General features: G+C 50.1%; 1 protein-coding gene across 1 annotated transcript in view; it reads right to left on the reverse strand.

The window, feature by feature from the left end:
- Window positions 1-9,887: 9,887 nt before the first annotated feature.
- DCDC2C (doublecortin domain containing 2C) overlaps window positions 9,888-22,681 on the reverse strand; it is a 203,456-nt gene continuing 190,662 nt past the window's right edge. The window contains exon 11 of the mRNA XM_044262257.1: window positions 9,888-9,992. Coding sequence (XP_044118192.1) covers window positions 9,888-9,992 — 105 coding nt within the window. The remainder of the gene's footprint in view (window positions 9,993-22,681) is intronic.

Below are 22,681 nucleotides of genomic sequence, written 5' to 3' on the forward strand. Positions count from 1 at the left end.
TCAAGGCAAGTCTGGACCTCGGGTCAGGTGGGCCAGTTGCAGCGGATGGTCTCCAGCTCCAACGTGACCTGTCCCTTAGCTGGTGTGTACCCGGTCTAGAGTCTTTAAAGATAATAAGGGCGAAAACGGACAAGAGTAAGAGAGTGGTTTGCACTCTTTCAGAAAACAAGAGAATTAAATTCCCTCAAGTGTGGACTGAACTCCCCTCCAACTCACAGAGACTGCCCAGGGGGACATAAGCCCTTGATCAAAACTGACCAATAATAGAGGACAACAGCTGCCAGAGGCAGGTCTGGGCAGCCTCTTTCTTGAGTTGAGGTTTTTATACACATTCTGGTGGCTGCCACCCTACAGCACACACCGTATACTCAGCCTACTGGACTCTGCAGGCCTTGGTGGTGTTACAAGGGATGGTTGGCAAGCCTCTCCCTGAACAGGGGACAGATGTCAGCAGTGGGGACCTGGTGGCCGGGCCAACAGCTTCATGACCATTTCCATCACTCAGAGTCACCTGTTAAAGACCATCTGCCGTGGGAAATCACAGGAGTCTTCAGGTCACGGCTTCCCTGAGCGAAGTCTCCACAGCCAGACCTGGTTCAAGTCCCCAACGGACAATCCTCTCTAGAAAACCACCCACGTCCCTGGACCACACGCAGAGAATTAGAATAATTGTTTAAATTATACTGACCCTCCAAGGCACTTCACCCATAGTTTAAAATTTTTAAATAGAGTCAAGACTCAACCACATGACAGAAAATTATTTTTCCCAAATAACACGTGATAAAGAAGGGACACATCTTATGAGCAGAAATTTTGTCTCGCGCTTCTCTTTCCTTGGACAGAGCGTTCTTTCAATCAATAATAATCACTGAGCAATAGCATCCTTATTATGTACCTGAGCTTTTGGAAAAACAAATACTACATCAGCTTAAACGTTTTATTGTACTGCTCAAGATACGCAAGCTCATCTGTGGGGTGATGGTGTTAAAAGCCAGCCAAGTCACGCGCATTGTGAACGCCAACTATGAGAAAATGTCAAATGCTGTGATGTGGAGTAATTAACCAGAGGGAAATGCCGCTCCAACATGCATGAGAAAGAGGAGATAAGCAGCAGGCTGTTTCTTATCACGTTTTCCACAGTGTGTGTGATCTCAGTGATCTGTTATTGGTTCATAATTGGGTGATAGAGCATGTATTGTGCTATGATACACGTGCACATTATTGCTATTATTAAAGCCTCTGATACATTTCAGGAAGAGTCAGCATTTCACACACTTTGAATTGAGGTCATTTAATCTTCATAAAAATTCCAGAAAAAAGTATTAGAATATTCACATATAGAGGAAAAGTCCAGTGTCTAAAGGTTACGTGAATTTTTTCTAGGGCACAACAAGTAAGACTCAGGTCTCCTGCCTGAATCACGGCTGTGTGCACCTGCATAAATAGGTCACCAGATAGACTGATAGATGACCGGTCAGTAGATTAATAGATAGATGATAGACTTATTGTAGATGATAGATACATGATATATCAATAAGTAAATTGATAGATAATAAATTGAGCAAATATAAATAGATGACTGATAGGTGATAGATTGAGTAGTAGATAATCGGTCAATAGATAAATTGACAGAAGACAGATCAACTGATGGTTAGATGACAGATTGATAGATGATAGTCAATAGATAATTGATAGATGATAAATCAATACAAACATAGATGATAGATACAGATAATGAAAGAAAGAAAAGAAGAAAGAAAGAAGGAAGGAAGAAAGGAAGGAAGGGAAGAAAGAAAGAAAGAAGAAAGGAAGGAAGGGAGGGAGGGAGGTAGGAAGGATGGGAGGGAGGGAGGGAGGGAAATTGTCTGTGGACACTGACTTCTACTTGTACTCCATTCTGTACTCTGTGCACTCAGACCATAGGGGCTGGACAATGTAAAACTACATATTCCAGACTCCTTGCAGCTGAGATCTGGATGCAGTTCAGTTTCAACCAAGAAGCATGTGAATGACATTCAGAAGATGGAAGGGGCTTCCCTGTAGCACTGCTGGCTGGGTGCTGAGTTTGGACCCTGTGCTTCTGTCTTGGGTGCCAGGCACGGTGGTGGCCATGGCTTCCTGACTGTGCCTCCTCTGCACGAAGTGAGCCAGGTAGACCTACTGACTGCACAAAGCTCGGCTCACTAAGCTTGAATATATCTCAGTAGTGTCTCACAGGGGGGAAACAGGGGAAGGGACTGGTAGGATCTAGGGGGCCGGACAGAGGGTGGTGTTAGCAGAATTGACTGAGTACAGCCTGAATGGGTCAGGGGCTGCAGGAAGAGAAAGGACCGTCCAGATTTCGCGAGTCCATGAAGCATTATGTTAAATCAGTTCCCTGCTCTCTTACGACGGCAAAGATCTGCGTTGGAAGGAAGTGGTTTGTTACGCTTGAAATAGGAGAGTTTGCTTGCATGTTTTGTAGTGTTTATCTATCGTGCAAGTCAGAAGTCATTCCAGCAATTATTGTTTCTGTGTGATTCTCCTTGACCTTGGGATGGCAGCTCTGGCCAGCTAGAGCATGAAGTTAAACATCCCGTGGTAATGCCCTAACTTACTCTCTTTCTTCTTGTCATTCATACCATTTGCAAGCATTGACCTTTCTCAACACAAGTGCTGTCTGTTTCTTGCAGTGAATATTTCCCTCTTGTTTTTTAATAAGATACTCCAATGTAGATAAATGGCTTTATTTATTAAATGTATTTCAAATATTAGAACAAATCTTTGCTGCCAGGTGCCAATGTGTAAATCCAAAAACCCCTGAAAAATAGCCACTGTCCGGGAGCTGGGATCCAGAGCTCGGCCCATTGGAACCACCTGCTGGGCTTTTCACCAGACTCCTCAGCTCTACCTCCAGTACTTCAGTGCAATAGTTCTGGGGGTGGGGGTAAGAAATATTTTGTAATACAAGACAATTTTTTATTCTGGAGAGGCTTAAGAATCCAAGACACAATCAAAAGGCAAAAGAGGCAGAAAAAAGCCCATGGGGAAGGGCACCCACTGCACCCCAGCCTGTATGTGGGGCACAGACAGCTTCCTCACCCAGACAAGCCAGCCAAGCTTTCTGCTAAGAAAACCGGCAGTGCTTAAAACAAAGACCTCTGGATATTGGCGTCTGGAAATCCTCTAGCAAATCTTCAGGCTTTTTATCCCATCACTTTAAATAGTTAACCATCCCTATGTATGTGCATGGAGGTTCCAAAAAAGCTTATAGTACCATTATCTAGTCTAAACCAGGGGTTTGCGATTTGTAGCCACGGGTAAGTCCAGCCCATACCCTGTTTTATAAATAAAACTGTACTGGAATATAGCCATGCCCATTTGTTCATGTGTTGATTACAGCTGACTTCTTGCTGCTTCGGAAGAACTGAGGAGCCATGAGAGAGAGGGCACAGCCTCAGAGCCTGCTCTCTTACCCCTGATCATCTACAGGCAACACGACCCATTCCCGGCCTCGATGATGAACTAATAACCAGAACCCTCAAGGGTTTGGGGAAACGGAACCCCTCAAACGTATTTTGACCACCTCCCAGCATGCCGTCCTCCAATCATCCTCCCCAAAGCCCTCTCCTCCTCCATAAAACCACTTAATATCTTTCCAACAAAGAGCAAGGAGGAACCCAGGAAACAGGCTTGGGGCCCACAGGCTCATGACTGTCCTGACGGTCCAGGTGGCTGGACGGTTACACGGCGTGCCTGGCTTGTTCTCAGACAGAATGTCCACAGCTGGATATACCCACATTCAAAATTCACTTTGAGTACTGTATCTCTTTCTTTAAAAAATATTTTATTTATTTATTTGAGAGAGAGAGAGCACAGGAGAGAATCCCAAGCAGACTCCCCATGAGGATGGAGCCCGGTGCACGGCTCCATCTCAGACCCCGAGATCATGACCTGAGTTGAAATCAAGAGTCAGATGCTTACCCAACTGAGGCACCCAGACGCCCCCGTGTACTGTACCTTAATAACCACATCTTACAGTGAGTCATACTACAGGCCAAAAAATTTACAATGTTAGGCACAGAAAGTACTTATGAGGGCGTGTATTACATGTGTGTACGGACACATATGTATGCACACTGTGTGCACTTAAGTCAAGTCAGATCCTGTAGATGCACTGTGTATTAAATACCGCAGGCGGCTGATCAGACCTCAGACTGAAGAAGGAGGGAATGCAGGAATGTGGGTTTGAACTCCAGCGGCCAAGAGACACTTTGTTACAGAGAATCTCCTGAGGGTCCTTGTGCTAAATACAGATTCCCTCCCATTACAGCAACAGATGCTCTCCTAGAAGGAGCGACTTTCATCCTCATCACAAGACAGATGCTCTAACTCTGTATACTGATGGCTCTTTACCGGACTTACTGCAGTGATCACTTCAATATATATACAAATACAAAATCACTGCATTGTACATCTGAAACTGATAGATGCAGTCTTATATGTCAACCACACCTCCATGCAGGTGGGTGATAGCCAGACAGACAGACAGATGATCGATAGATGACAGGTAGGTAGAGAGACAGATGATGAAAGATGGAGAGATATGTAGATAGACAGATGATAGACAGGTAGATGGTAGACAGATGATACAGACAGGTAGTAGGTAGGTGGATGATAGTTAAATAGATGATCAATAGACAGACAGACAGACAATAGATGATAGACAGTTTGGTAGGTAGGTCCATGACAGACAGCTAATAGACAGATGACAGACAGGTGGGTAAGAGAGAGAGATGATGACGGGCGATCAGTGGCAGGTGGCAGCAGTCTCCAGCTCACGGCCCCACGCACAGTGGCCACAGGAGCACTCATGCTCAGCGAGGGGCTTGGCCAGCCGCAAAGGCTGTCCGTGGCTCTGTCTTATCTCTCGGACTCACCTTGGCATGAACTCCCAAGCGAGCATGCTTCCACAAAGCCTGCTACCAGAGAAACCTTATATCATAAGCAATTATGCCCAAAAAAGCCCTTTCCAGAACTCTGGACCTGACTGAACAACCTTGCCAAAAAGTCAAATGTATCAAATTCAAGGAAACTCTTTTCCCAAGCCACTTACAAAATAAAAAATTATGAACTTTTCTTGCAATTGCCAGAAGTCACAGATACAGGGTCTTTGCCTTCCACACGTGCTCACATGAGGCAACTCCAGGACCCGGCTGCTGACGGAGACCCGAGTCTTGCAATGAAAGAAGAATCAATACCAACGACCAAAGCCAGCTGGCCAAAGGAGGAAAGATTGAATGAAACTTGGAAAACAAGGCGATTGTCATGTATAACTCAGGTGCTTTGCTGTGCCATCCCTCGCTCTCGGACTGTGGAGCGACCTCAGCACCACGTAGCCAGGCGGGCCGGGCCTCTGAGCAGCCTGCACGGCGGCCCTGGGAAGTGCGGGCAAGGAGGGGGCACTAACCACCGTGTAACCCTGCAAAGCACCGCAAGGGATGCCGCTTCTCTGTAGAAGAGACAGTCCGCCAGTCCCTCCGGTGGGGAAATGGGGAGCACACGGCACGTGGTTTCAGTTTTCGCTTTACCATCAGAGGCCCGACTCTAAGCTTGGCACACGTGCTCCCGAATCACCATCACCTCCTCCAGCAGCGCCCACAGTAACGACCTCACGGTGCGGCGTCCACAGCCTCACTGCTCCAAGTGTGGACCATGCACGCGGGTCTGCATCCGCCCACGGCAACGCCCAATCGGAGCCCAGCCCAGACCCCCGAGCCACGCCCCAGACCCCTGGGGCAGAATCTGCTTTTCAACAGGCCTGGGTGACAGTGCGCGCCACAGAATCGAGGGAGCTCTCCAGAGAACTTCCTTGAAAGCCAGATCCCACACATCTGCTCCAAGCTCTCTCCATCTGCCAGAAAGCTCTTCAGATCAGCAGCTGCCCCCCACAGCCACATGGCGGGGACCCCACACCCGCAGAGCACAGAGCCGGTCTGGGAGGCCCAGCGCTATCCTATCATCGATGAGGAAACCGAGTCTGTCCCTCGGTGGAAGCCAAAACTGTTGACACGGGAGAGGATGCCTCGCGGCTTTCCCGGTGTCTGGTTTACTTCTGTTCCTCACTCGGTCACGAACAAGGCGGAGGCTGAGGGCTCAGGAGAAGGGTTTGAGGAGCCAGGTCCCCTGGACAAGAAGTTGAGGGAAGGCCAGTGCAGCCTCCACGTTTATAATGAGGCCCAGAGCCTCTGGGAGGGTGCGGAGTCCCTCGACCCAATCGGGGGAGGGAGCCCAGACAAGCACCCAGCTCTCCCACACCCTGTGTGACAACCAGGGTCCCCCCCCCGCCCCCACCGTGTCTCCACTGGTTTCCTGAGGCACTGCCGTCTGGTCTTCTGCCGCGCTGTGGCCCCGGTCCGCAGATGATGCGTCCTCATCCCCCCCCTCCTGCAGCTGCCGTGGTCGGGCTCCGGGAGCCCGTACCAGCCACGGCCGGCTCTTCCCTCCCGTTCTCAGATGGACTCCGACACTATCCTCTGTGGCTCGAGTGTTTCTCTACCCTTCAGGGCCTGAGGGGGGAAAACGTGCCACAATCAAACACCCTGATTTCTTCCCCTCCGTTGCTGTGCACACAGAGCACTAGTTTGTACAGAGCACTCATCGGCAAGAGGACAGACGGGCCGGTCCCCGTGGGTCCCTGCAGGGCTGCGTCCCTCTCACAGCTCCCAGGTCACCTGTGGCCCCTTCCTCCTCATCAGGCTGCTTACCGCGGCCAGAGGCAGGGCTGGCCTTGGTTTGCTAGAGCTTCTGACGTTCAGCTGCAGACCTCTTGGGGAAAAAGAACGGCACACTTGCCAGGGAGAGAATCTCCTCCCCGTTTCCCTCCCTGCCACAGGGACCCTGCGTCTGACCCGGCTCCGGGAGCCAAAAGGGCCCCAAAAGGAACGAGACAGAAGGGCCGGGGCAGGAGGAGAGAGGAGGGGAGAGAAGGAGGAGCCATCGCTCTGTCACAGGGTTCAGAGACTCCGATGAACTTACGCCCCGTCTGCTGAGGCTGCGCAACGCAACGCCACAGACCGGGCGGCTCCAGCCACAGAGCTGAATCTGCCAGCCGCCGGAGCCCGCAGGTCTGGAATCCAGCTGCTGCAGGGCCGCGCTCGTCCGAGACCGGCCTCCTCCTCCCCGGCCTCCTCCAGCTTCTGGAGGACGTGCCTCTGCTGTGTTTGGTTTGTGGACACTTGGCTCCGGTGTCCGCCTCTGTCGCCCGAGGCCCTCTTCACTCTGCGTGTCTACAGCCAAATGGACCTCCTCGTGAAGAACATCGCAGAACGCCACCCCACACTGACTTACCGGACTTACCACCACGGTAAAGACCCTGTTTCCAAATGAGGTCACGTTCACGGGGTGGTGGGATAAGACGTCCACCTAACTCCTTCGCGGGACCAAGTCAACCTCAGCGGGTTCCCAGCAGAGGTCGACACAGGAGGGAGGCCGCGGCTGGCCTGGGGGGAAAGCCGACCCGGGCCAAGAGGCCGTGCTGTCACGGCGAGGACTCGGTCTGGTGGTTCCAGGCCCAGACGGAGGCATGTCGGTGAGCTGGCGGAGGCCCGGGTGGGAGTCAAGATGCTGGGGACACAGAGAAGGAGAGAAGTCGGCACCATGCGGGGGTTCAGCATGTGGCAGACCCTCCAAGGAGGTGACAGAGTGAGGAAACGGGACGGGGGCATTAGCAGCGAGGAAGGGCCAGAGGCCGAGTCATGCAGTCGTCAAATACATATCCAGGACCAGCCACGTGTCAGACTCTCTAGGTCCCCGGGATACAACAGCGACCAGAGCGGATCCCCTCCCTCGTGGGGCTCTGTTGCGGGGGAGGGACATGGGAGTGGAGAGGAAGGAGGTGGGGCGGAAGACAGGTTGAAGACAAAGTTAACTTTGATAATATGTTCCAAGGTGTAATATGACCTGATAAATCATAGAGTAGGTTTGTCTGTGTGGGGAAGACACGAATTTGAAGACGGTGGTGGAGACGGGCCTTTCTGGGAAGGTGTCTTTGAGCAAAGTCTTGCAGGGATTGAGACCACGGTCTGGAGGGTTGTCTGGCCTGGGATGATGAAGGAGGCGTTGTTCAGGCCACTGAGATGTCTGCGCTGAGCTATTGGGAGGTGTGGGACAGGCCCCCTCCCTGACCCCATGTACAGGTCCCCCTCACCTGTGGTGTCCTTCCTTCAGACCCTGCCCCTAGCTACCCCTCATTCTGCAAGCCTCAGGACAGTCAGGACTTCCAAGAAGCCTTCCCCAGCCCTTCCCAGGGGGGTCACGATGGGGTCCCCTCGGGGCTCCACTCCGCACTCACTCTCACAGATGACACAGATGTCTCATGGTACAGCACAGCCTCCCTCCTCTGAGAGCGGAAGGTGTGTCTCACACTGTCCTTCCGTCTGTCCATGTCACAGCAGGACACACAGCTGGGGTGGGATTCCATGGGTAGTTGCTGAATAACAGATGAGAGAGAGGAAGGGGAGAGAGAGGATAAGCAGGAGGGAAGGAAACAGGAAGAGGAAAGGAGAAATGGAACTTTGGGAAAAAGAATCTGTCCGCTGACGTGCAGGTTCACGAGCTATGGGAAAGAAATAGAACAGACCAGGTAGGGTGAGAACTTATCTTCCTGATCTTTCATTCCAATCCATTCTCCATAGCCGGACAGACGGTTCTAAATCCTACCTCTGACAGCTTTCCTCTCCTGCTCAGTCACCTTCAGCGACTCCTGAACCTCAGACTAAATTAAAACCAATCAGTCCAAAAGCAAGACTAGCATAGTTTGACAAAACTTACCCTTGATGGTCCCCTAGCTTGGGCCAGACAGAGTCGTTATTGATTTCAGGACACGCTCCCCGTTTTCCACCACGGGGACTCTACCCATATGTCCGGTAATGTCCCTTGCCACAGACCCTGAAGTCCTACCCCTCTGCAACGTCAAACTCACATACTGTTAATAACCCCAGTCTCCAGCCTAGCTCCCATTTCTCTAACCTTGTCCCCACACTCACCTGGCTTTGCCCTGATTTGTGGATGTCAAGTGTAGGCTGCACGTCTCTGATCATTCAGAAGGTCCATGAGCTCCCTTGACTCATCTTTGTCCTTCCCTCACTGCTCAGCATTGTAATACATATTAATAAACCCTTTGTACATGGGCAGATGGACAAATGGATGGGTGAATGGCTGAATGAACATGCTTTTAGAAAAGCTGGCTGTGGGCAGTGGGGACAGCACTAGAATTCGGGAAAGGTGGGCTCTGGCTCTCCCTCTCCGCAGCTGTGGGACGTCGGGCGGCCAGGGAATCGGTTCCAGGGTCCAGCCCCTCAGGACTCACAGAGCCTCTGTAAAATAGACGTTCTCTAAGGCTTCTACTCCTCCACAGTTTTCTAATTTTCATGCAGCAAGAACTCCAAACATTTGAAAGACCCCTTCTAGCCCACTGACATTTCACAACATTCTATTTCCACAGTTTTTACAAGGTGGGTTTAATCACTCTGAATTACAGGAAGAAAATGACTTCACGGATGTATTAAATCTCTGAGACCAGGAAATCCCTGAGACGTGTGATGGCCCCGGGACTGGCATACCCTGATCATCAAGATTATAAGGACGATCGCCCCCAGACACGGAATCTCCCAACAGAGAGCAGCGTTGTCCGCACTTGGGGGGAGGCGGGTGAAATGCGCATGATGTTCTATTTCCAGTAAGTACGCCATTTATCACAAGCCAGCATGTGACCCTGTGATGCACTCACTTGGGGAGGCGATGCTCGAGGGTGTGCCCTTCCGCTTCATCTGTGTGGCACACAAGAAAATAAGGTTATGTGCACGGGCTCCGGCCCCCTCTGGAGCTGCCGCAGCCGAGGCTGGCGGTCACGTGCTTGCAGACGCTCCGGAGCCAGCCAGAGCGAAGAGCTGCCGCAGCATAACGAGGGTGCGGGTCCCGTTTCCAGCCTGCAAGCTGCAGGACTGTGTCATCTACTCAGAACAAACGAGGGGCTGAGACAGAAGGTGTGAGATATTCTGGGGAACTTAATGAGGAGACAATAAAACAGAGGCCGGATTTGGTCTGTTCATTTTCCAGGCAGCCACCGCCAGCGCACAGTCCCCACTGCACACCCAAAGGAAAGAAAATAAATCCATGCTCTCCGTCAGCCCCAAGACAGTCTCCATATTCTACGAAGGGCAGAAATAGGTTCCCTTGGGAAATTAAACCAGCCATTTTGGTGAATCTTCAGGAGAACATGCAATTAAAATTACATTTTTTTTAAATGACGTTTCCAACTCTGTGCTCTGCAGCCAGCTGCTGGAAAAACCCCTAAAGGTAGACGTGCCCCTCCTTCATCCTTCACAAGTCATTTGCTAACAGAGGAATCACAGCCCCAGCAGGAACGGGGAAAAAGCTTATGTGGCTTTTTCTCAGTTAAAACCCTTGGCTTAAAAATAAGCAAAAATGATCAAATCACCACATTAAAGGAGTAACTATTAGCGAACTCTTATTTTCCCAGGATCAAGATCAGTTGAAACTATTGAAAATAAACATTCCAGCGTTTTGAGATACTATCTAAAGATCTGCGATCCTGAGGAAGTTCAAGAGAACAGCAATTACTGTGAATGTCCCATTCACCAAATCTGAAAGTTGGCAGTTACACGACAAAAGCCCAGGAATTCAGATACGATTAAAATCTTGACGGCTGTCAGAGCAGAAGGGGAATGTGAGTACGGGAGAAGCTGGTGGCTTCTGCTCTGTTTAAAGTCCTATTCACTCTCTCAACTGCGTCTCTTGCTGTTTCATTCTCCTTCTAGATTTTGCAACTTACATTAACTTTTATCAGATTTCAGCAAAATTTTAGAGGTTGACATAACCAATGAACAAAGGAGGTAGTTTCTGTTCATACCCGTTAAGTCCTTCAAAATGGTCACCAACTACTCTAAATTTTTTGAAGGCAATCTTACAAATTCTCATGTATATTCTAATTTTTCAATTCATTCATTTTGATTCTGATACTATGTGCTTGCACAATTGCTATCATTAAGTCTAATTATATAATTAGCATAACATGTGCGATCATATAATTAGAATGTGCAATTATGTAATTATAATGTGTAATGGCATCACGGTGTAAATACCCTTCTGAAATGTCAGGAAGAAATATCCCCTGTTTGCTCAAGAGGTAGTTTTAAAAGTTCAATTTCACATGTTATTTTTTCCCCCCAGGATGAAAATTCAAATATTATTTGAATCAAACTCTTTAATTATGCTTAGAAAATAAAGGCTTTATTTTTTTAATATCTTTTCTAACTCAAGTGCAAGGTAAAAAAAAAAAAAACTTTGCAATGTATCAAAAGTGTTTATTTAACTGATTGCCCTACATTATTTGAGTTGAGAAAATAAAATTATTAGAAATCTGACAACATGAGCCAGTCTCAAAAATGTAAACACTCGGGTCTAGCAAATTTATACCTAAAATTGTTTTACAAATAATAAATATTTCCTTTAATCACAGGTTTAGAAATAATAAATATTTCCTTTAATCTCCGTTTTGGGATACCACATGCCTGGCCTGCTTCGCAGTTATCTCAAACCCCAAAGTATACAAATCAAACACGTTATGTGTTCGCCCAAATCTACCCTTCCACGCTCATGACCTACCTCCGTGGTTCTCAGACTAACAGCCATCAGACATGCCGAGGGCTTGTTGGAGCAGATCGCTACATCCCACCCCAGAGGACTAACTGGGGAGTCCTGGAGTGAACCAGAGATTTGTGCTCCCAGCAGGCATCCAGGTCTATGCCGGCCCAGGACCACACCGGAGAACTACTGTCTGATCCATCACCAAGTTTCCCAAGAGAGAAGCTTCAGGTTCACTCCTGAACAGGTGACCGGGTCACAAGTTCCTGTGGATTGTGACCCAGGAAAGTATGCCCTCAGTCCCTTCTCAACCCTTCTCTCCATCTCTCCATCCCCACAGACCCTGGCTTCATTTGCCCTCACGGACTTGTGCCTCATCAAACCCCACATGGGGTAATCTCACTTTGGCACTGCCCCTTTCAAAATGTCTGCCATCCTCCGTGGCCTAGGGGGCCCTTCGTCTTGGACTCCAGCTGCCCTACCGGACCCATTTCCCAGCACCCTGCTGTGCCCTGGCCTTGTTAGAGAACAGCATTTTCTACATCAACTCTCTGCTCTTCTGCCAATGCTGCTTCCTTCGGGGGCACGGAGGACCTAGGCAGGACCCGACCCACCACTGGAAATGCGAAACTAGCACACCAGGTCCCACCATGCACGCAGAAACCTTGATTTCACACAAGTTGGCACAGTGTCACAATGAAGAAATGTGGTGGGGTGCAGGGAGTGATTGGGGAAGGGCAGGAAGAGAGGTTTGCTCACGTGGCACCATGCGCCAGCGCTTACCTATTACCTCATTTAGACCTCACATGCCTCTGCTTCTTATGTTTCATTTGCTAGATGAGAAAATCTGAAGCTCAAGAAGATTATGCAAATTCTTTAAGGTCAAATACCCAGGAAGTGGCACAATCAAGTTCAATTCCTACTTTAAAAAAAAAAAAAAAAAGATTTTATTTATTTATTTATTTGACAGACAGAGATCACAAGTAGACAGAGAGGCAGGCAGAGAGAAGAGGAAGCAGTCTCCCTGCCAAGCAGAGAGCCCGATGCGGGGCTCAAACCCAGGACCCCAGGATCATGACCTGAGTCCAAGGCAGAGGCTTTAATCCACTGAGCCACCCACGTGCCCCAAGTTCAAATCCTCCTTATAGCAAATACGTTGTCTGCCTCCAAAGCTCACACTTGTTTAGCAAATGTCTGCTGTGAAACGAACTCATGGTTTAATGAAAAAAACACAAAGACTGCCAATGTGCCAAATGAGGTCAAAAGGTGTCTCTGGTGGACCTGACTTCAGCCCTGTCCTTGTCAAAGTTGTGAGTAAGTCCTGTGAAGGCAGAGAGTCTGTACCTCTGAAAGCCTGCTGTGTCTGCTGAAAATTCACTGGATTTCCAAACACAATGTGAAACTGGAACAAGGACATTTAGTTTCAAAATAATTGGACAATTTGCAGGATTCGAAGATATTTGATGTTGAGAGCATTTAATTTGTGAATGATCTAGGGACTGTTCCTAACCGTAAATTCAGCGGAAGTCAACAGCATGACATACTCCTAAAACAATCAACAAAAATAAAGTTGTTCTTGTTTTCAAGATAGTGCTGAGTTCAATCTTTAAAATGACTTCCCTCCAGGTAATTAAAAGAAATTAATTGTAAAGACTGACCCATACTCCACATAATAGAAATATGCCCATAGTTTAAAAAAGAAACAAAATGCAGAGCAAAAAGAGAGGGTTAAAGCCATCAGTCTGCTGGGCTCTCAGTCCAGACACATGGAACGACTTGTACCAGATAAGAACCAACATTGCCTGATAGGAGGTGAAGGACCAGAACAGGGGGAGGTTTGGGCCCTGTGGTGGGGCTGCTCCACTCTTGACACGAAAAGAGAAAAGTCTGCAAAGACTGCCTGTGGTAGTAATTTAGATGGAAATTCATTTTTTTAATTTTTTTATTATGTTATGTTAGTCACCATACAGTACATCATTAGTTTTTGATATAGTGTTCCATGATTCATTGTTTGCATATAATGCCCAGTGCTCCATGCAGTCCATGCCTCCTTAATACCCACCACCGGGCTCACCCATCCCCCCACTCCCCTCCCCTCCAAACCCCTCAATTTTCTTTCCCAGCGTCCACAGTCTCTCATGGTTCATCTCCCTCTCCAATTTCCCCCCCCTTCAATTTTCCATCGCTTCTCCTAATGTCCCCATGCTATTCCTTACTCCACAAGTAAGTGAAACCCTGTGATAACTGACTTTCTCTGTTTAACTTATTTCACTCAGCATAATCTCTTCCAATCTCGTCCATGCTGTGCAAAAGTTGGGTATTCATCCTTTCTGATGTAGGCGTAACATTCCATTGTATATATGGACCATATCTTCTTTATTCTTTTGAATGATATTTGCAAATGACACTACAGACAAAGGGCTGATACCCAAGATCTATAAAAACTTCTCAAACTCAACACCCAAAAAACAAATAATCAAGTCAAAAAAGGGGCAGAAGACATGAACAGACACTTCTCCAATGAAGACATACAAATGGCTAACAGACACATGAAAATATGTTCATCATCACTAGCCATCAGGGAGATTCAAATTAAAACCACATTGAGATATCACCTTACACCAGTCAGAATGGCCAAAATTAACAAGAGAGTAAACAACATGTGTTGGAGAGGATGTGGAGAAAGGGGAACCCTTTTACTCTATGGGTGGGTATGCAAGTTGGTGCAGCCTCTTTGGAAAACAGTGTGGAGGTTCCTCAAAAAATTAAAAATAAAACTACCCAATGACCCAGCAATTACACTACGGGGTATTTACCCCAAAGATACAGATGTAGTGAAAAGAAGGGCCATCTGTACCCCAATGTTTATAGCAGCAATGGCCACAGTCGCCAAACTGTGGAAGGAGCCAAGATGACAATCCATACTTGAGATGTGAAAGGAAAAGATACAGCTGAGCTAAGAGATCTTGAGCCAAGTATATCATTCATTTGGTGACTACTTTGAATAGAATCTGGAGCCAGCAAGTGTAAATACCCCTTCCATTCTGGGCTCTGGTAGGAAGGAACTACATAACCTCCAACAGGAGGCAGTAGTCAGCACAGACTGAGATGGAGAAAGTAAGAGTATAAAACCAAAATTTCACATCTTCTGAAAGGATGCTCCAGACCAGAGAAACAGCAAAGCAGACTTGAAAAAAAAAAAAAATGGTAAGGATATATCAGATTTTTTTAAGATGAAATTAAGAAGGTTCTTTCAATGTATTTCTTGCGGAACTTGACAAATTGATTCTAAAAGTGAGACAGATATAAAAAGTCCAGGAATAGCTCTGGAAGTTCCAAACAACAATACGGTGATATAACCTACACCTGATAAATAAAAGACAGGAAAAGTGCAGGCTAATATTATGAAATATTGATGTAAATACTCTAAAATTAACCAAGAGATTCTAATATCAGATTAAATGGATACACAATGACCATATGTGATTATTTCAGGTGTACCAGTTGGGTTCCATACTGTAAATTCTTTATTTTTTCATACTGCAAACTCTTTGAAATAAAACATCTTTTTAACACACACACACACACACACACACACACACACAAAGAAAAATAAGGACAAGAGGCTTTCCCTTCAGATACTAAGAATTATTACAAAACAATGCCAACTAACTGTGATTTTGGCATTGAGATAGACAAAACACTCTCACAAATGCAGTCCCAAACTCGCTCATGTGTAATTTCTTAGAATATAATAAAGTAGGTATTACAAGCCATGGGAAAGTGTTTGCATAGTCATTATCCACAGGTAAAAAGTAATAATAAAATTAAATACCAACCTCACATTATACAACGAGCTCTCAATGGCTGAATGAAAAGTCTTGAAAAATTGGAAGAAAATATTGGGAAATATTTTTATTTAACATGAATGAGAATTTGTGTTGTATGCCCCTAGATTTTAGGGGCATCGCCAAGACTGCATCACGTAGAGAAAGCTGACACAGGACTGAACCAGGTCATGGTGGGGGTTTGAGGATGTCCGTAACATCACATGGAACGAACAATCACGCACTTGGGAAAACCAGGGCGCCTTTGGAGGAATCGTTAAGCAAACCAGCACTGTATTGTTGGAAATAGAAGACTCGGGGAAGCCTATCATTGACTACAACCTGTCGGGAAAAGAAGGGCTTGTTATCCTCCACGTCCTCTCGAAAGGCAGGACCAGAATGAGTGGGCAGAAACTGTCACAAGCACACGTCAAGTCAGAGGTCGCATACCACGGCTCTGGAGGGCTGGGCACCGACTCTTAGCTCCAAGGTGACCGCAGGCAAACCGTTTACTTTCCTAAAACCCCAGCTTCCACATTTTCGGAATGGGGATAATGGTAGTGTCTACTTCATAAGAGGTTTAAAGATGAGACAAAGTCACTCTTACGTAACAACTACCACGGCACCTGATACAGAGTAACTGCTCCGTGAACGTCACCTCTTCTTATCTGACATCAAACGGATGTCACTGGCGAGGGACGACCCCTTGGTCGGTGGCTCTTGTAACACTAATAGCTATTACACTGAGTTCTTGCGACCAACACTGCACTGGGTGACTTACACACATTATCACACTCGGTTCTTTAAGTGACACTATTGAACAGGACAGAATCGAGTATTAGGTCACAAATGAAGTGTCATGTCCGCAGGGCACTGATCAGGGAGATGCAGCCCCTGGCCGACGGACGCTGAAGCAGGCACTTCCACCAGCCTGTGTCGCTTACGCTCACGGAGCGCTCAGTGCCTCGTCTGCTAAAGAGGCGAAATCCTGGGACCGTAGGGGACATGAACGAAACGATGTCTTCAGAGCACCCGGGTGCCTCACCCCTTTCTCTGCACCTACAAGATTGGTGGCCTTTAGCACGGGGTCGGGAGAGGTCATTCTCATTCCCTTACTTGAGAGCAGCCGGTGGCGACCCCAAAGTCTGGAAGCACAGGACGTCCCCTCAGGGGCCCAGAAGCACTCCAGGGCAGGGCAGGACGGCCACAGCCCTGGGGTTCCCGGGCCCGCTCCATTCACCAGCCCCTCAGCTTCCACGAGAGTAGAACAAACTGCATTTCTTCAGAAAAGGTGCTCCAGACCCGAAGAACAACGAACAGGGTAAGCGTGCCCTTGCCCCAAACATTTCAGGTTGTGAACATGTGGCAGGAAGACACCTCAGAGCACGGAGGAGCTGCCTTCAGAACAGAGAACGTTTGTCCAAGGCCCCGAGAGTGTCGACCCATTCAGCCCCCAGACTTCGCGGGTGTGGAGGAAAGAAGCATCTCTATCAGTGACGACGATACTAAATGGACCCTTTCCTGAGACTCGAGTCTGTAGCCAGGCAGCAGGAGCTGGCTCTGCTCCTAGGCTTTGCTCTGACAGACAGGTCTCCTTGGCTGAATCATTTCCTTACTCTGCGTTGAGCTTCCCTATAAAATAAAGGAATTGGATGCCGTAAGGCCCAGTGTGATTCAAATGAATAATTATAATGGATTGAGTAAATGGGCCCTAAGAAGAAATGCAAACATTGGCCTGAGATGTAATCCGGAGGGAATTTCAACCCCGGGCAGAGGGAAGCTCTTGGTAAAGGCAAGACTTCTGTCTGGTCTCCACGACGGACAGTAATGGAGGAAAGAACAGTCCTCTGGGGCCACGAGGACGACCAGTCCGGAAGAGCCGTCCTGAGTGCAAGCCCGAGTACCCCGGTCTACCACTTGCAAAGCAAAGGGCCTTGACTAATGCATGTCTCCTGGGCAGGGGAGAGGACGGAGAGCCGGAGTGTCCCTAAGGAACTGTGCTCGCCGGCAGGGGCCTCTGTGACCGGCAGCTCGCACGCGGGCCCTGTGACCGCCTGGGGGTCTGAGCCGCCGGTGCCGTTCCAGCCCTGGCTGTGCCCGAGAACACCAGAGTGGAGGACGATGACATACAGGGGTGGGAGGGGCAGGGATAGTCCGTGGGATGGGGTCCTCCACTGAGTAAGTGGTTCCCAGACCTGCCTCGGCATTAGGATACTCTAGGAAGCTTCTTTTTGATTATTATTAACACACAATGTATTATTTGTTTCAGGGGTGCAGGTCTGTGATTCATCAGCTTCCAGATTCCTAGGCTCTGGCCGGTCAGAATTCCCGGCACTAAGGGCCGGGAATGGGCCTGTTTTAAGGGCCTCCCAGTATCTCCGGCGACGGGCTGGTGGGTAGCGCCGCACCGGCGGCCACTCCTCGCCTGAAACGGCCTCGGCACATGTAGCCACTCTCAAAAGAGAAAGCAGAATGGATAGCCCGGCTTCCGTCCGCTTGCTTGTCTGTTCTGGTAATAGAGACAAGGTGGCAGAGGTCGAGGTTCACACCTTGCCGAACTCTCTCTCCAGAACCCTCCCTGAGCAGGGCCGGAGGAGACTGTGCGTCTGGGCTGCCCCCTTGCCTCTTGCCTTGGTCCTGCCCTTCTTGGGTGCCCCTGCTGACTCCCCCAGCGCTGCCCTGCCAGTCCCAAACCCACAGTCCTCGGCATCAACAGCCCGGGAATGAATGAGCCTAACAGTTTCAGAGGATACATCCCCGAAAATGCCTGTGCCCTCGTCACTGTCTTCTCGCCTCCTATCCTGGAGGAACTTACATTGCACACAACTCACGAGCAAGGCTGTGTTCTTGACCGCTCCTGTGGTCCTGGGTCAGTTAAATCACAGGGACTGGCCAGTGTGTCCTGAAACACAGTACATACAAGCTTCCGTCTCTCTCCGCTCTGAAACTTCTGCAGTGTTCTCGCTGGTTCTTCATGAGCTCGTGCTGGCTCTAAGACTTCACTCATTCATTCCCTCCTCCCCTCTCTTCCGTGTCGTCAAGTGCTCAGGGCTGGGGAGACATTGAACCAAACGCTGGGGATACAGAAACGGGCGACGCTCATTCCCCTGAGGATCTCACAACCCATCTTCCCCAGCCCTGCCAGGTAACACGTTGACCACATCTACAGTGAACCACTCACTTTATCAGAATTAAATGCATTCTCTTGTGTAACATAAACAATATTCACTTCCACTTTCTGGGCATTAGAGACTGGCCTAGGGCCGTGGTTTTATTTTTTTTAAGTTTTTTTTTAATTCATTTGAGAGAAAGAGAGAGAGAGAGAGCTTGAGAGGGAGAGGGACAGACGGAGAAGCAGACTCCCCGTGGTGCAGGGACCCTGATGTGGTACTTCTCCTGGGACGCTGGGATCATGATCTGAGCCAAAGGCAGTCGCTTAACCCACTGAGCCACCCAGGCACCAGGCAGTGGTTTTAAAACCGTGTTCTGCATAGACCTAGCTCCAACACTCTGCTGGAACGGGAGGCCAGGTAAAAGCAACAAAATCCCGGGCTTCTCTCCACATCGCCAACATGACTCCGCAGTGTAGAACCTGGAGTTGATGTTTTATGACGTCTTCAGAGGTACTGGCGCAGGTGAGACCTAGGGTCCCCCTGGCGTGTGCCTTCTGTGGCTTTGAGATCACGGATGAGGCTGCTGTGAAGAAAAGTTCGGACTGATGATAGAGGTGAAGACGGAACCACCCTAAGGAACATTGCAAGGTTCCCTGTGCTAAAATCAGAGGAGGAGTTTTGAGTGACTCCCTCAAAGCCTGGGGGGTGGGCAGGGAACGTGTCCGATGGTTCATGCTACCAGAATAGAATTTAATGATCACCTGGCAGCTTCCGAAATTATAGTTGTAAACGAGGTTAGTTTTGTCAATTGACAGTCCTCAGAGGAAAATTCAATGTGCTCTGTGTTAGTTAAATTCTGATATACACATTCCATGACTAAATTATTCCTTTTATTAAGGATTCGAGTCAAGTCAACACTGCGTGCTCAGATACTTCTTAGTAAGCAACCAAAGACTTAAATATTTGACCAGCTCGCATAACTACCCAGGGAAAATAGATCTCAAGGTTTAAAAAACAGAGAGCAGATCTCAAAGTAATGCATACATTAGTAATTATTTTCATCACTTCCCAAACTGTCTTCATGTTGAGAATTAGTTTGTTGAATTGCTTTGATGATAGAAGTTTCAGGCACAGATTCTCTACCATTCAAGATCATGTTGTAACAGAAATTCATCTGACAGTCATTACTTTTACAAGAAATTGTCATTGGCTTTAAGTTAACCATGCAATTTTTTTTAAATAAGGAAGCAGGCAGATTGTTAAACGTGTCCCCTTTGCCACCACTCTGACCCTGGTCCCATCCACATTTCCAAGGCTGACAGCTGGAGAAGTCGGCCCTTCTCTTTGCTCCCTGGGTGGACGCTATCTCAGGAAGCGGCTTGCACTTCATGGGCGTTTCAGTCACCCTGAGAGGCAGTCTTCGCTTCCCCTCCGTTTATGACAACACGCATAAAATAAAAATTAGAGTGAAAAATGGATTTTGACTGAAAACTAAATTGGCAAATGGAATTAGAGTCTGAAATGCTGCAAGGGCGTGGACGTCCTCCGCTCCTGTCTGTCTACAAGCCGGTGGGAGGCTACGCCCCGGGGACGATGGCTGAGGGACACACACCCGCGTGCCCCGGCACAGGCTGATGGCCCCATGTGCGGGAAGCACTTTGCAAGGAAGAGGAGATCACCCAGCTGCCCCTGAGGGTGCCCCCCACCTCTCAACTGCACTGTACAGCCCTTGGTTCCAGGTGACCTCTCCTCCTCCTCCAAGTGGGAGCTGAGACGGCAGCCCGGCCAGCGCCTCGCTCCTCCGCCCGCCAGGCAGCGAGGACCCTGCTCCACGAGGCCGCGCCTTGCACATCGCAGAGCCCCAGGACGGAGGGGGTCTCCCGCCAGGGTTCTTCAGTCCCGGGCACAAGACCCCCGCCCCTGCAGCTCAGGGATGGGACCAGAATCCTCGGGCACACACTGGAAAGGCCAAGGGTGGGGCCGCCTGGGTTGATACCGAGAGAAGGTGCAGACCCAGCCCCTTGACCATGGGGCTTGCAGGCTAAGGGGGACCCTCCGGGGGAATCAGCCCCGCAGGCCCTTGAGGAGCCGGCAGCCAGCCCCGATGCCAGAGCTGCCGGCCATAGCCCCGCAGCCCGTCCGAACCAGAGGGAGCCGACAGCCAGACTCACGGGGGACCAAATGCCAAGCAGGAAAGCAGAGGTGGGGACAGCGTGTGGGGACCACGGAGCATGACCAGGACACGCCTGCCACCACCCCTTCCCACACAGGGAGCAGCCAGCAGCTTGGAGGACAGGCCTGGAGGCGGGTTTCCGGGAGAAGGAGCCTTAGGACCCGAAGGCGGGCTTTGCCTTTGCCTCGGGCTCCCAAGACCCAGGCCGCCAGGCGGCTTTGAACTCTGTGCCTGGCCAGGGTGGGCCTCCCCGGGCCGGCTCTGGGTCCAGCGACAGAGGAAGGGCCCACCCAAGCCCCCTTCCCAAGCTGCTGGCTGCTCAGCGAGGATCAGCGACTCCGCTGCCAACGGAAGCGTCTTCCCCGGGCCTCCTTCCATGAGTGGAAACGAAGCTTCCCAAACCCCGGGGCAGGGGGAAGGATGGGGAGACAAAGGGCCAGCTGCTGATGAGAAATAAGGACATGACTCCCAGGTCGGGACCCACAGGACACAGGAGAGGCAGCGGGGTGGGGAGGCCGGGCAGAGATCTTCTCTGCTGCTCTGACCCCCGACCCCCTCGCAGATGCTGCTGTGGTTGTGAGTGGGGTGCGCAGAGGCCCCAGAGGTGTCTGGAAGCCCCTCCTGGCAGCTGTGCCCACAAGCAGAGGGGGCCTGGCCCACCGGACCCACTGTGCTCCCCCGGCCACAGAGCCACCGATTGTGGTCGGCAGGGAGACCAAGAACAGAGCAGCCTCTCCAGGAGCTCAGCGCATCCCAGGGTATGGAGAAGAGAACCGTGGGTCACCTCACCCCCACCCTCCGGGCCTGGCCACGAGAGAACCGTCCGAACGCTCAGCTATGCATGAATGCGGACCGCGGTGGGGACTGTCTCCGCAGACACCGGGGCCCACCTTCCGCCCACCAGCAGGAGCCAGGCTCTGCGTCCCCAGGAGCCTCGGGCTACCTCACAGAACCGCGGCAAATGGGCTTCTGCAGGAAGAGTCCTGAAAAAGAGCGATGGAACCAGGTCCCCGGGAATAAAACAAACAGCGACCGGCCACTCTTTGTGTTAAGTGTCACCGGATGCGTTTACTGGGATTCGTCAATCTTCCAGATTGTTCCCTTCACGCTATCTCTGCTTCTCGGGCCTCTCCACCTTCTCCGGCCCGGCTGCCCTGTCCTCTCCTCGGGCCTGGGCATCAGCATGAGGGCTGATCCCGCCCTGGGCCTCCGCAGCCACGCATCCCGCCGGCCTCAGCCAGGGCCTCGCTCCTGCTCCCTGGGGCACCCCAGCCGACCCCGGCCCTGCCACTCAGCCCCTTCTCTCCTCTTCCCTCCCACCGATGACTTCACACACGGACTCACCAACCTTCTTGCTGATGGGGCAAGTCCGCCCACCGTCCCCCACCTGCTCTCCCCTCTCCCAACTCCTGGCACAGAGAGCTGTCCCTCGAGGCCAGGTGGCACCTCTGCCCTCCCGAGATGCCTTCTGCAAGAGGGACCCACGCTCCGTATGTGGGAAGCATCATGTGCTAGTGTCCCCTGCCGGGCCCTCACCGTGCTTCTCCGGCAAAATGGTGGGGTAGAGTCTAGGGTCTTATCCATCAATTTATTCATTTATCAAACACAGAGAGAGTGGCTGCTCTGGGCACACCCTGGACACCTCAGAAACACAAACGCGGACAACAAAAAAGCCACTGGCAGGTGCTCACCATCCAAGAAGCCCATGAAGAAGTAAGTCACGAATGTGAGCGCTGGGACACGCATTGGGAGTCACCCCCACAAGGTCAGGGAGCACCAGGGAAGGACCAAGGCAGATCAGGGAGCCCCCCCAGAAGCCGGGACAGGGCGCTGACCCCAGGGCTTTGCGGGCACCTGAGCTCACAGCTCATCTCAGGAGAAAGCTGGTGGCTGCTTGTTACAGTGCACAGCGGAGGGGACGG

Source organism: Neovison vison, chromosome 8, assembly GCF_020171115.1.
Source record: "Neovison vison isolate M4711 chromosome 8, ASM_NN_V1, whole genome shotgun sequence".
NCBI classification, from domain to species: domain Eukaryota; kingdom Metazoa; phylum Chordata; class Mammalia; order Carnivora; family Mustelidae; genus Neogale; species Neogale vison.